The following is a 15,813-nucleotide window of genomic DNA, read 5'->3' as shown; positions in this document are numbered from 1 at the left end:
TCAACCACCAAATCTACAATTTGAGAAACTGTAGTCAGCAAGATACTAACCTGCGCAGGGAAACCTCACGGAATTTCCAAACCATTCTAAGTCTTTCAGTAAACTACGCTGCCCAGATAAGCTCACAGATTAGAATAATTCATTTCAAATTACTGATTTTTTTTTAAAAAACAAAAACATACTAGACATGCAGATCAAATCAACATCTACAGGAGATAGCTCACGGATGAGCGACAATTTCATTTCATGCATTCTACTACTTCTGAATAGTTATCCAGGTGCAACCACTGGCCCAGACTAACCTTTACACCCATCCTTGCCCAGCATAAGTACATTATGACTCTGACCTGTCCAGTTTACATTGAAGCACAGTTCCCAGTTGATGTACTCAATCCTTCCCACGTGAGGGTTTCCAGATTGAAGGATCTCCAGGTCGACAGGTGGCAGCTCAGTTGGACACTCATAGAAATGAAGCACAGCCATCTGAAGAAACAGAGCAACAAGAATCAACGAAGGCACTGTGAATGAGCCAATATAGCAGGTTACAGAATAATACAACTCCCACAGAAAGGACACAATGGGGAAGTGGGGTGGAGAGCGGGATGGGCAGGGAAAGAGAGAAAGAGACAGAGACGTGTCAGCCCACAGCTGACGGAGGGGAATGGAAGGAACAGGATGACAAGGCGGGGTGGGGGAAGGGGCACTGGACAGGATGGGAGGGAGGGGGCAGAGGTGCACACGAAGTGTCAGGGCAGGGGAGAAAGAGGGATGGGGGAAGGAAAGGCAGGTACTTATAGCCCTGAAGTGAAGCACGAGAATAGGTAAAGGCTTCACCAAGAATCAGATGAGAGACAGAGTTTGAGGCAGAATCTGTCTAGAGACACTAGGTCCTGCGAATGCAACTCCTAAAGTGAACAGAAGTTGTATTTAGCAGTGTTCTAGCAATTGACAGCACGAGACTGAAGTAGCCCAGTGTCAGGAGGAATTAATTACAGCTCAGAGCAAACAGCATCTGAAAATTGAATTGTAAGAACTCTTCAACATTCATCACATTCCTTGAGCAATACGTCAAATGTAGAATGATACAGTTTAGAAGAAGCCCTTTAGCCGATCGAAATAAAGACTACTCTGCATAATTCCCATGTTTCAACACTGCCCATAGCCTTGGATGTTATAATATTTCAAGTGTTCACCTAAGTACTTTTTTTCTTAAAAAAGTTTGGGAGAGTTTTCCTGTTTCAATCACTTCACATGCAGCAGCATTCTAGGTTCCAACCAACCAGTCAACTGGTGAAAACATTTTCCTCAGATTCCCTCTGCAATTTCAAAGTGAAAGATTTAAACACTTGTTGTTATTGATCCTTCAATTCAGGGAACAGCTGCTACCTACCCACCCTGTCCATACCCTCAATTTTCATCTCAAACAGATCCCCTTCAGCTTTGTTTTACCAAATAAAATAATCCAAGCTTATCCAGACTCTCTTTGCAGCTAAAAGGCTCTAGCCCTGCAGACTGTGAATCTCCACTCTGCACAGCCAGTGCAATCACATCCTTGTGTCACAATCACCAGACTACAGCCAAAACATGCAGCTCCAATATAACCTCTCCTCTTATAGTTTATGTACAACTGAGAGACAAGTTTCCTACATGCCTTCCTAACTATCATATTAACCTGTTCTGCTGCCTTCAGAGATCTGTGGACAAGAACCCCAAGATCTCTTTGCTCCTCTGAACTTCCTAATGTCCTGCCATTCATTCAGTACTTATCTTTTCAAAAGATACTTAGTGTTAAATTGCAGTTGCCACTGATCTGTCCACAAGGCCAAGCAGGTATACCTCCCTACTGTCAACCACCAGATTACTCTATCATACTCAAAATTACTTGCACACCAGGAACTAAACCACAAGTCGCTGGAAAAGCTCAGCAGGTCTGGCAGCATTTGTGAAGGAGAATCAAGAGTTAATTTTTTTTGAGATCCAGTTATCCTTCCTCTGACCCTTCCTGAGGGTCACCAGACCCAAAAAACATTAACTGAGTTTCTCCCTCACAGATGCTGCCAGACCTGCTGAGCTTTCCCAGCAACTTCTGGTATTGTTCCCTGATTTGTAACACCCGCAGTTCTTTCGATTTTCACTCGAGCATCAGTCCGTTTGCCACCCCCCATAACCTCGTGTTTGCAGCGGCCAATGTATACACAACAGCAAGAGCAGCTCTGCCCCAGCATTACAATGCGACTCAGCTGTGGCCCTGAACTTTTACCTGCCTTCCTCACACTGCACGCTCTTTATTTGCTGACCTTCAGTGCTGGCCCAGTCCACGGCTGCACTCAACTCTGCTGAGCTTCAGCTGAACTGCAAACGGCATAGGGCAGTATAGGTATGAAGGCACAGGACACCACGGTGCTACGGAAGTTATACAAACCTGCAAATCAGCAGAAACAGACCATTCAGTCTCTCGAGCCTGCTGTACCATTCAACAGACCCCCCCCCCCCCCCCCAATTAGAGTACAATGTACTTCTCTACTGCAGTGCTCTTACCTCTATCCCTCTCTCATTCGAATCCACGCGACTAACTAAGAACTTCCGGCCTAGGCCGGAAGCCTCTCGTACTCGCCGTCCCCGGATTGGCCCAGGCTGAAGGCCCCGCCCACATCCCGTTCCCGCCGCTGACCACCCCCTCGCTGCACTGGAACGTTTCCGTTACCCCCATCGCACCCGAATTAGCCTCATTACCGAGAGGATACACCACCCCCTCGCTGCACAGGAACGCTTACGTTACCGCTGTTACACCCTAATTACCGAGAGGTTCCGCCCACCCGCTCACTGCACAGGAACCCTTCCATTACTGCAATTACCTCATTACACCCTAATTACCCCATTATACCCAATTACCCCATTACCAAGACGATCCGGCCCCTCACCACAGGACGCCTTACATTACTGCAGTTACACACTAATTACCCCCTCACTGCATAGGAACCCTTCCATTACTGCAATTACCTCATTACACCCTAATTACCTCATTATATCCCATACCGAGAGGATCCACCCCCTCACTGCACAAGAACCATTCCCTTACTCACCATTACATGCCAAATACCCCATTACCGAGAGATACACCACCCCGTCGCTGCACAGGAACTCTTCCATTACGACAATTACCCCCATTACACCCTAATTACCCCATTATCAAGAGGATCCATCCCCTCACTGCACAAGAACCATTCCCTTACCCACCATCACACACAAATTACCCCATTACTGAGAGATTCACCACATCGTCACTGCACAGGAACACTTATATTACTGCAGTTACACTGTAATTGCCCCCAATCCAAAGAGGATCTGCTGCACCCCTCACTGCACTGGAACTCTTCCATTACCGCAATTACCCCCATTACACCCTAATTAACTTATTATACCCAATTACCCCATTACAGCGTGGATCCGTCTGGCTCACTGCACAGGAACCTTTCCATTCCCCCCATCACATGCCAATTACCCCATTACCGAGAGGATACACCACCCCATCACTGCACAGGAACCCTTCTGTTAATGCAATTACTCCCTAATTACCACCATTACTGTGAGGGTATGCCGCCTCACTACACAGGAATTCTTCCATCAACCCACAAATACCATACATGTTACCAAGAAGACCTCAAACACCGCCATTACCCCCCCAAATACCCCCATAACCAAGAGGATCCGCCCCCTCACTATGCAGGAACTCTCCCATTACTCCAGTCACACCATTGTCCCCATTACTGAGAATTTCCACTCCCATCACACCCACATAATCCCCAATCCCTCCAATCCCTTCACCACCATAACACCTTCCATTACCCTCCCACAACCGAGAGGATCCACCTCCTCACTAGACAGGAAACCTTCCATTACCACCGTCACTCCTGATACCCCAATTACCCCCTTACCAAGAGGATCCACTCCTCCATTTTCCCCTTTCATCTCCACAACACCGCTCCATTACTCTCACACAACTGAAAGGATCTGCTTCCTCACTGCTCATCAGTCCTCCTTACATGCCCAATACCGACAGGATTCACCAGCCCTCATTGCCCAGAACCCCCCTAGCCTCTACAACAACCCCCTCGCATCCCCAGTTAGCAAGGTGATCCTTTCCCACTGCCATCACTCCCAATTGAACTTTTGAATGAACCTCTCAAATGTTACTTCTGACCTGTCTCTCTTCGCACCTTCTCTGGAGGTGTAATGCTGTATTTTGCACTCTACTCTTTTATCTTGATGCACTCTGTACGGTAAGATCTGCCTTTACAGCACACAAAGCAACACTTTTCATGATATCTTGGTGCATGTGACAACAATAACTCAATCATCCCCAAAGCCCCACACCTCAATTATCCCCATTACCGTAAAGGAACTGCTCCTCTCTGCTACCACTGCTCCATTAACACCCATTATTATTGAGAAGATTTGTCCCCCACTGCCAACTCCCCCAATTACCCTCAATACAAGCACCCACTGAAAGGATCTGCTCCATTCTGGCCAGCACTCCCTAACACCCACCATCCCATAACTCCTGTTATCCTCATCTCTGTAACACCCTCTCACCACATTATCCATAACCCAGCAGACCCCTTACCATAATTATACCGTTAACCCCCTCCATCACCTGCAATAAACATTAACCTCTGCATTATGCCCTTAAGCCCATCACCCCCTCACGCATCACCCCTATTACCCCTGTCACCTCAATTACCCCTCCATTTACTACTTCACCCATATTACATCTCATAACCCCTCGATCACCACTATTATACCCCCATTATGCTGACCATTACCCTCTCCATCCACCCGATTACACACTATTACCCCCTCCAGAATCCCCAAATGACACCCTTTGCTGTCTCCAGCATCGCATAGCCCTCAATCAGCCCCTCTATCACTTGCATCATACCCCAGTCACCCTCTTTACCTGAGATAGTAGGAACTGCGATGCTGGAGAATCTGAGATAACAAGGTGTAGAGCTGGATGAACGCAGCAGGCCAAGCAGGTCTAGGCCCAAAACGTCAGCTTTCCCACTCCTCTGATGCTGCTTGGCCTGCTGTGTTCATCCAGCTGTACACCTTGTTATCTCAGATTCTCCAGCATCTGCAGTTCCTACTATCTCTGAAACAATTTTAACCCCACTGTGAAGTGTCTTCTAAGTATGCCATTTTTTTCTGAAGAAAAACATCTGCGGAGTCAAGAGTCATGCTTCTGACCTTATGATACAGGAAAGGTCATTGATGAAGCAGCTGAAGACGGTTAGGCTTAGGACACTACCCTGAGGAACTCATGCAGTGATATCCTGGGACTGAGACGATTGACTTCCAACAACCGCAAATATATTCCTGTGTACCAGCTATGACTCAAACAAGGGGAGCATTTTCCCCTAACCTCCCACTGATTCCAGTTTTGTTCGGGGTCCTTTGTGTCACACTTGATTAAATGGGTCCCTACTGTCAAGATATCTCACTTCACCTCTGGAATTCAGCCATTTAATCCATGTTTAAATCAAAGTTGTCATGAGGTCAGGAGCTGAGTGGTCCAAACTTGACATCATTGAGCAGATTACTGCTGAACAGGTGCTGCTTGGTAGCACTTTTGTTGGCACCTTTCTTCACATCATTGATGATTGAGAGTAGATTGATGGGGCGGTGATTGGCCAGGTTGTATTTGTCCTGCTTTTGTGTACAGAAGATAGCTGGTCAATTTTTCATATTTTCATGTAGATACCAATGTTGTAATTGTACTAGAACAGCTTGGTAAACAAAGAAGCAAGTTCTTGGAGCACAATCCTTGGTACTATTGCCAGAATGTCATCATGGCCCATGGTCTTTGCAGCATCCAGTGCCTCCTATTTATTGATATCATGTGGAGTGAATAAAATTGGCTCAAGATGGCGTCTGTAATGCTGCATACCACTGGAGTTGGCCAAATGGATCATCCACTTAACACTTCTGACTGAAGATTGCAGCAATTGCTTCAGCCTTATCTTTTGCACTGATGTTCTGGGTTCCCCCAACATTGAGAATGGGGACTTCTGTGGAGCCTCCTCCTCCAGTGAGTTATTTAATTGTTCACCTCCATTTGTGACTGGATGTGGCAAGCCTGCAGAGCTTAAATCTGATCTGTCAGCGTGGGATTGCTTAGGTCTGTCTATCACTTGCTGCTTATGTAACTTGGCATGAAAGTAGTCCTGTTTGGTAGCTTTACCAGGTTGGTGTGTCTGGTGCTGCACCTAGTATGCCCTCCTGCAATCTACATTAAACCAGGTTTGATTCCTTGGCTTGGTGGCAATGGTTGAATGGGGGATGTGCTAGGCCATGAGGTTGCAGACTGTGTTAGAGCAGAATTTTGCTACTGTTGGTTAGCCAGGGTACTTCATGGATGTTCGGGCTTGAATCACTAGATCTGTTTGAAGTCTGTCCCATTTAGCATGGTGATTGCGCGTCTTAACAGGATGGAGTGTATTCTCAATGTGAAGACAGGATTGTGCAGTGGTCACTCTTATGGATACTGTCATGGACAGATGCACACTAGGCCATTTCAACTGGAAACTGAGAGTCAACCACATTGCTGTGGGTCTGGAGTCACATGTAGGCCAGACCAAATGAGGATGTCAGATTCTCCTCCCTCAAGGGCATTAGTAAACCGTATCAATTTTATGCAACAATCGACAATGATAATGATAAAAACAAATATATTCTTAATTCAAGATACTTTATATTAAATTCAAATTCCACTATTTGAACATGGGTCCCCAGAACATCAACAGCTGAGATAATAATACTAGTCATTGACTCCTATAGATAGGTTGCTGGTACATGGTACGGGGTGTGAGATTAACATAACACGCTGCCATAAAGTAAGAGAGCACGTGATCCACTCTAAGTTCGAGCCTGATCTAATCAATGAGTTGAGTGCCTGGACCTGTGTGCACAGTGTGGACTGTGTTGTAAATGGACCAGAGATGTGCCAGTTCGGTATGGTGAGGCTGGAACATTTCCAATATCAATGTCCATGGACGAGGAGGGTGCTTGTGGTCACGGCCCATGGAGCTCACCCTAAAATGTTGGTGTCTGGTGTCTATGATGGTGAGCAGAGGAGCAAGAGGCCAGGTATTCACTCCTAATTTAGTTTTCAGCATTGTCACTGTTCAATTTTCACCCATCAGATGAGAGAATAGGAAAGTGCGTAACAACCAGGCAGGACTGCAAATATCTGCATAAAAGCCCCTCACTGCTCATGAAAGAGAATCAAGGTCTGGTTGGAAAATGGGACATGTTGCAATTGACATTGCAAATCTCCGTACTGCTGATCTCAACTTATTTTCCCAACTTCCTCATCAAGGCCAATGTTGCTCAGTGGCTGTAAGATTCTGCCCACTTTATTCTTCAGCCCAAATCATTGTCACATTCAGGAAGAGCAGAGGTCTTCAGTCGAGAAGGCACAATAATGCCTATTCTTCCTCAGGTGGCTCAGGAAATGTGGCATGTCTATAAGGTCCCTCAACAATTTCTACAAACGCACAATTGAAAACACACTGTGCAAATGCACAATTGCTCTTCCCAGGACCATAACAACTATAGAAGGTTGTGTGCACAGCCTAGGCCGTCATGGAAGTCAACCTTCCATCCATGGACTCTATTTACATGGCTCACTGCTGCAGAAAGGCGGCCAATATCATCAAAGACGCATTGCATTCTGGTCATGACCTTCTACAACCTCTTTTGTCAATCAGAAGATACAGAAGCCTGAACACACATAGAAGCAGGCTCAGGAAACATCTTCTTTCTGACCATTATCAGACGGTTGAATGGACTCTAGCCTCAAAAAATGTTACCTGCAATGCAGCCTGGATGCCTCTAAGTCTTTTTGATCTGTACATTCTTTGCTTGCTGTGATCTGCCTATACCACTTGTGAATAAAGCATTTCACCATTTTTCTGTACACGTGATAATAAAATCAATCAATCACCATATAAGCTCCCTGGGAAATCTTGTATTTCCCTCCAAAGACCTAGAAACAAATCTCGTCACCAAGACAGAGCTTTCTGATAATTCCTGTTTAAACCTTGTGTTTCGAAGTGCTACAACACTGTGCTAGTTTAACAAACACTATCTGATAGTCCACAAACACAGAAATCACAGATCAAACATCCCATCAAAGGACTCATGTAACTTTGAAAGCAACTCAGTCTCCAGAGCAACTTACTGAATGGAGCTACCGTAACCCTCGGTTGCTGAGTGAGTGATTCAAGCCAGATTAAATGTGTAACATTTCACAGTGAAGGACATGAAGAAGATTCTCACCTCCTGAGGGGAGTGGGAGAGGGAGAAAGGGGTGAAAAGGGAGTGGAGAGGTTAAGGTGAATAGAAGGAGTGGTGGGTACGAATTGTGGTGTCATAAGAGGAGGAGTGGGAGTGTCAGGTAATAGGGCAAGTGAATGATTATAAAGCACTGAGATCTACAGCAAAGAAAAATGACATTTAGCCTATTGTGCCCTTGCTGGTCAAAAACAACCACCTACCTATTCTAACCCTATACTAAGCCCCTGGCCTTGGCATCACAAATGCTGCATCATAAATACTGCTTAAATTTTATGACCTCTTCTGCCTTTAACCTTTACAGGTGGTGAACCGGATTCACCCCAATCTGGCTGAAAAGGTTTTTCCTCACATCTCCTCTAAACCTTGGGTGGCACGGTGGTTCACTAGTTAGCATTGCTGCCTTAAACACAAGGGACCCACACCCAGGTCTGATTATAGCCTCAGGTGACTGTTTGGAGTTTGCACATTCTCCACCTGTCTAGGTGGGTTTTCTCCAACTGCTCTGGTTTCCTGCCACAGTCCAAAGATATGCTGGCTATGTGGTTTGGCCATGCTAAATTGTCCATAACATCCAGGGGTGTGCAGTTTAAGCGGATTGGCCAGGGGAAACACAGGGTTACAGGGATGGGATGGGATGGGGTGGGTCTGGGTGGGAAGCTCTTTGAAGGGTCAGTGTGACTTGATGGGCTGAATGGCCTGCTTCCCCACTGTAGAGATTGTATGATTCTATCTTTTGCACCCTACCTTAAATCTGTATACCCTGGTCATTTATCCCTCCATTAAGAGGGAAAGACTTCCTCCTATCTACCTTATCTATGCCCTTCATAATGTTAGAAATCACGTCAGCAGATTATAGATGGACAGATTTATTTGAAAACACAAGGTTTCGGAGCCTCAGTCCTCTTTCAGGTGTTAGTGAGACAGGCAGTATCAGACCCAGAATTTATAAGTAAAAAATCAAAGGTTCACACCATTCGTGAGGATGTACTAAACAAACCTAAAATACTGTTAAATCTTTAATCAGTTAGAAGGCTGTAATTGATTAGTATGTATATGTAAATCCCTGAATTCCTTTCAAGTCACAATCCTGAGAGAACTAAAGGTTTTATCAGTGTAAAGAAGAGGTGACATTGTAGATCAGACAATGCATGTTAAGTGTGAGACCTAGTTTAGAATCTGTTTATGTTTTAGTTTGATGTCAGGCTGTTTTTATTGCTAAGGTAGGAATTTATAAAATGCCATATTGACTGATTGTCCATAAACTGTGTTTTTTCAACAAAATAAAATGTATCTATAATTACAATTTCATTCCATAGTTTTTTTTTGTGTGTGTGTGTGAGAGAGAGAGAGAGAGACATGAACCCAAGATCCCGGTTGATGCCATCCTCATGGGCACTGAACTTGGCTATCAGCTTCTGCTCCCTCTCTCTCTCTCTCTCTCTCTCTCTCTCTCTCTCTCTCACACACACACACACACACACACACACACACACACACACACACACACACACACACACGTGAGTTTGCAGACATTTTGTTGAAAAAGCACACAATTTATAGACAGCCAGTCATTATTGTGTTTTATAAATTCCTACTTTAGAAATAAAACTGGACTGACTTCAAATTAAGACGCAAACAGATTCTAAACAAGGCCACAAACCTAACATGCATTATCTGACCTACAATGTTATCGCTTCTTCACACTGATAAAACCTTTAATTATCTCAGGGCTGTAACTTGAACGGAATTCAGGGATTTACCTATACATACTAATCAATTCAAACCTTCTAACTGATCAAAGATTTAATAGCATCTTAGGTTTGTTGAGTACATCCTCATCAATGTTGTGAACCTTTGATCTTTTACTTATAAATTCTGTGTCTATACTACCTCTCTCATGAACACCTGAAGGAAGACTGAAGCTCTGAAAGCTTGAGTTTTCAATAAACCTGTTGAACTATACCCTGGTGTCGTCTGATTCCTGACCTTATTCACCACAGTCCAACACCGGAACCTCACTCCATAATTTTATACATCTCAACCGTGTTCCCTCTCAGCTCTCGCTGCCTTGAGGGAATCAATCTTAGTATGTCCAATTTTCTTCATAACTGAAACTCACCAGCTCAGGGAATAGTCTGGCAAATGTACTTTGCATACTCTCTAGCACTATCACATACCTCTTGGGGTAATTGGGGTGTAATGAGGGTAAAATGGAAGAATTGTAGGTGGTTAGAGTAATAGGGGGGCATAATGGAGTGTAATTGGGTGTTAGAAGGGGTCATGGAGTTTTGGACGAAGATAACAGATTGGGTAATGAGAGTGAGATAACAAGGTGTAGAGCTGGATGAACACAGCAGGCCAAGCAGCATCAGAGGAGCAGGAAAGCCGACGTTTCGGGCCTAGATTGAAATGCAACAAGATCTGGGCAAGTGGCAAGAAACATGCATGCCACACAAGTGCCAGGAAATGAGCATCTCCAATAAGATGATGACCAGCAGAAACAATAGTAAGCAGGGGAAGGAAGTGCAGGAATGCCTTGTGGTCTTTCCCTTCTCAAATAGATATGCTGTAGGATCCTGGCGGGGTGGGGGCTGGCATCTGAGGGGAAAGTGACAATAGCTAAGTTTGTGTCACCACAGTTAGCTCTGCTGCACAACAGGGAAGAAAAGGTACTCCGAGAACTTTAGTAACAGGGGATTTGATTGTAAGAGAAACTGACAGGCAGCTCTGTGGAAACAAACGCAATTCTCCAAAGGTATGTTGCCTCTCTGGTGCCAGGTCAGGAAAGCCTCAGAGTGATTGCAGGACAATCTGAAATGGGAAGGTGAACAGCCAGCAGTCATGGTACATGTTGGTACCAATGACACTGTGACAAAAATTTAGAGAGTTAGGTAGCAGATTAGAGAGGATGACTACTATGGTTGTAGTAATCTCCAGATTACTTCTAGTGCCACGCGCTACTGAGAATAGGAATTGGAAGATAGGTCAGATGATCATGTTGGAGGGTTTCAGGTTTTGATTCACTGTGACAGTTTCTGGGGTAGGTGGGACCTGTACAAACTGGACGAGTTGTACCTGAACAAAATGGGGCCAATATCCTTGCTGCAAGGTTTGCTTGTGCTGTTGAAGAAGTTTTAAATTAATTTGCCAAGGGGATGAGGCACAGAGTAGATATAAAATAGGGAGCAAGATCCAATCAGATATAGAAGGAATGCAAAGACAATCCGGTAGGCAGAGAAGACATGGGCATGATAACGCTGATAGGATTTCTGAAAGCTAAATTTACATTTTAATGCAAGGAACATGGTAAGATGGTGGTAAAATGGATTAATTTCACAGCTTTTATGTCAAAGGATGCTGCCCTCATGTCACCACAGGAATTCAGTGCTTTTGTCCATGTTTGAACCAAGGCTGTAATGAGGTCAGGAGCTGAGTGGCCGTCATGGAACCCAACCTGGGCATCACTGAGCAGGTTATTGCTAAGCAAGCGATGCTTCATAGCACTGTTGATGACAATTTCCATCACTTCCTTGGCAATCTAGAGTAGACTGATGGGGCAGTATTTAGCCAGTTTCATTTGCCCTACCTTTTGCATACATAATAAACCTGGGTGATTTTCTACATTGTTTCAGAGATGGTAGGAACTGCAGATGCTGGAGAATCTGAGATAACAAGGTGTAGAGCTGGATGAACACAGCAGGCCAAGCAGCATCAGAGGAGCTGGAAGGCTGACATTTTGGGTATAGACACTTCTTCAGAGCTGTGGATGCTGTAAATCAGGAACAAAAACAAAGTTGCTGGAAAAGCTCAGCAGATCTGGCGGCATCTGTGAAGGAGAAAACAGACTTAACATTTTGGGTCCGGTGACCCTTCCTCAGAAACTGTCTGTCTGTCTCCTTTCCACTTATCTTCTCCTTTCTCCATCTTCTATCCGCCTCCCTCTTTCTCCCTATTTATTTCAGAATCCCCTTCCCCTCCCCCATTTCTGAGGAACGGTCTATGACCGAAACATCAGCTTTCCTGCTCCTCTGACGCTGCCTGGCCTGCAGTGTTCATCCAGCTCTACGCATTGTTATCTCAGTCTGTCATGTTTTATTCCTTTGTTGAGACTTTGTAGTTAATGTTACAACGGAATGATTTTCTAGGCTATTTCAGTTGGTAGTTGAGAGTCAACCACATTGCTATGGGTCTGGAGTCACGCATAGTCCAGACTACGTAAGGATGGCAGATTTTCTTCCTCGAAGAACATTAGTGGATGGGATTTTGCAGTAAGCAACAATGATTTCATAGTCATCAGTAGATTCTGAATTACAGACTATTTTTATTGAATTCAAATTTCATCATCTGCTCTGCTGGGATTCAGATCCCCAGAACATTAGCTGAATTTCTCGATTAATAGTCTAACAATAATTTTAATAGGCCATCACCTTCCATCACCACACATCAAGCAGAAACAACTTCTCCCTTTCTATTCTGACCAACCCACTCATGATTTTGGAAGCTCAATCAGATCTCCTCTCAGCATTCTTCTCTTCAAGGAGAACAGTCCCAACTTATTCAATCTATCTTCACAAGTGAAGTTTCTCATACCTGGAACTATTCTAGTAAATTGCATCTGCATTCTCCTCCATGTATTTGTATCTTTCATATAATGTGGCATTGGCAACTGTACACAGTACTCCAACTAAGGTCTTGTGGAGGACTCTGTCTTCAGTGAGTTAACTCACTTCGCGATAAAAATGGACATTCCTGAAGAAACTCAGCAAGTCTGGCAGCATCTTTGGAGAGAGAAACCAAGTTAACATTTTGAGTCCAGTATGACCCGTCTTTGGAAACAAATTCTGTCTAACAAAGAGTCATATTGATCTAGAAATATTAACTCTGTTTATCTCCACACAAATGCTGCCCGACTAGCTGAGTTTCTCCAGAAGGTTTTATCTTCATTTCAGTTTTCCACTTATCTGTGTTGTTTTACTTTTACTTAATCCCAAATACCATGAGCTTCTATCTTAAGCAATGACATTTTATGTCATACTTATCAAATGCCGACTGGAAAACCAAATAGGCTACACCCATCGTGCCTCCTTCATGAACTCTGCTCAATATATCATCAAAGAACTCTAGAACATTTGTCTAACATGATATATGGTTTATTTGCTACAACAACGAAGCAGATCAAATCCCTAAGTGGAGGTGACCTATTCAAATGGAGTAATGTACATTCCTGTGGACCGGAAAATTCAATGAACCTATGTGAATATTGTGTAACTGGCCCTCCCAGCAAAAAAAGTTTGAATTTCTTCAAGAAATTATCAATTAAAACTTGAAATAAAAATGACCACCAAGTCCTTTGAATGGGATCAAATTTAAAGGGGCATTGAGTTAATGTTTACATGCAGTCATGGAAAGCCTTGTTAAACATCAGCAGATTTACAGAAGAGAATATAAACCTTAATAGATGACCATAATTAACCTGTTACCACCACCCAATTCACACTGTAAACATGAATAGGAGTAGTCTATAAACAGACTCATGGAAACACATTACAAATTATAACACAAACAGAAAACAGCCTGGCAATAATAAAAGGCACACACATTAAATTTGGTAACATTAAATTGAATCAGAAACCATATGTAAACATTAGTAAGCTCATGCAAAAACACATTGTGCACACTCACACTGACTGAAAGCATCTGTAAACATTAAAAGGCAAATAGAAACAAACTGACCTGAATTTAAGGGTCTAATGATGACCATGACTCGAATGCCAGTTGTCAGAAAAACCTATTCTGGTTCACGACTGTCTGTAAAAGAAGGAAAGTGTTATCCTTACCTGGCCTGGACTAGATGTCACTTCAGACCTGCAGCAATGTCATTGACTATTAACTGCTCGCTGGGCAATTAAAGCTGCCCTAGCTAGCGACACCCTCATCCTGTGAATGAATAAGGGAAAAAAAATTAAACTTACCCATGATATTCTGAAGACGGGCTTAGACCCAAAACGTCAGCTTTCTTGCTCCTCTGCTGCTGCTTGGCCGCCTGTGTTTATCTAGCCTACACCTTGTTATACCATGATTAATGTACTGCTTCGGTTACATACCTTAATTATCTTCCAATTTACTCTTTGCTCTACCACATAGCTAAGGGGAACCTTAGACTACTATTAAACTTGCTATTTCTTATCTCTACCCACATAGACTCTGCATCTTCCGATCCAAGATCATTTCTTGCTATCCTACTTCATGCATCCTGTGCCATCAAGACTACTCCACCACCCATTACTTCCTGCTTGTCCGTTCAAAAAGTTAAAGAAGAAAATTTATTTCCCAGTTTAAAATCTCCTCGTCCTCATCATAGCTATAAGATCATACACATTAGCCTGAATTTGTGTCATTGATTCATCTGTTCTGTTTTGAATACTACACATATTGAAGTAAAGAACTATTAATATTGCCTTTTTACTATTTATTTCCCTTTTGACATTATGTACTGTTGTTTTCTATGATATATACTCTGTCCTTTCTATTGCCATTGGGGTTCTTTTTGTCTGTTCACAAATACTTCATTGTGACTGATTGACTTTACAATCATTTTCACAATTTCTGGCATTGCTTCTTTGCTCCTGCAGCTTTGGTGAGCTTGAGAACATTAGAACACACAGACTTACCGAAAGGCTGACATTCCGTCATAGTCACATTGTCCCTATTCTGTAATCCCTGAAGGAGCATGATAAGAGCACAGACATGTTCAGGTATTATTATCCAAAGAGCTGCCGTGCAATTCAACGAAAGCCCCTTGCTTTGTAAGCTTACAGGGTCTCTTTCAAACACGCCCCACCACAAGGGAGGTGATGGCCTACTAGAATTATCACTGGGCAATTAAACCAAAGACCCAGACGGCATTCTGGAGACATGAGTTTGAATCTTGCCACAGCAGATGGTGGAATTTGAATTCAATAAAAACATCTGTAATTAGTGATGACTATGAAAAAAACCCATCTGGTTCACTAATGTCCTTTAGGGAAGGACACAGCCATCCCTACCTTGTTTGGCCTACATGTGACTCCAGAACCACAGCAATGTGGTTTATTCTGAACTGTCTTCTGGGCAATTAGGGATGAGCAATAAATGGTTCCAACCAAGTGATGGCCTCATGCCCGAGGGCAGCACGGTGGCTCAGTGGTTAGCACTGCAGCCTCACAGCGTCAGGGACCCGGGTTCGATTCCCGCCTTGAGTAACTGTCTGTGCGGAGTTTGCACATTCTCCCCATGTCTGAGTGGGTTTCCTCTGGGTGCTCCGGTTTCTTCTCACAGTCCAAAGATGTGCAGGCTAGGTGGATTGGCCATGCTAAATTGCCCATAGCTTTCAGGGGTATGTGGGCTATAGGGGGATGGGTCTGGGTAGGATGCTTCAAGGGGCAGTGTGGACTTGTTGGGCCAAAGGGCCAGTTT

The 15,813-nt window shown here is 43.9% G+C and overlaps 1 protein-coding gene across 1 annotated transcript in view; it reads right to left on the bottom strand.

Annotated features, from left to right (window-relative positions):
- The window catches only part of pfas (phosphoribosylformylglycinamidine synthase), a 72,782-nt gene extending 70,191 nt beyond the window's left edge, over positions 1–2,591 (bottom strand). Inside the window, exons 1-2 of the mRNA XM_059643074.1 lie at positions 2,539–2,591; positions 348–483 (exon numbers count right to left, since the gene is read on the bottom strand). Of these exons, the coding sequence (XP_059499057.1) occupies positions 348–483 (136 nt within the window). The 5' untranslated portion in view covers positions 2,539–2,591. The remainder of the gene's footprint in view (positions 1–347; positions 484–2,538) is intronic.
- Between the last annotated feature and the right edge of the window lie 13,222 nt (positions 2,592–15,813).

This window comes from Stegostoma tigrinum, chromosome 47 (assembly GCF_030684315.1).
Source record: "Stegostoma tigrinum isolate sSteTig4 chromosome 47, sSteTig4.hap1, whole genome shotgun sequence".
NCBI lineage: Eukaryota > Metazoa > Chordata > Chondrichthyes > Orectolobiformes > Stegostomatidae > Stegostoma > Stegostoma tigrinum.
Note: the sequence above shows the minus strand (reverse complement) of the source record. Positions and strands in the feature narration are given on the sequence as shown.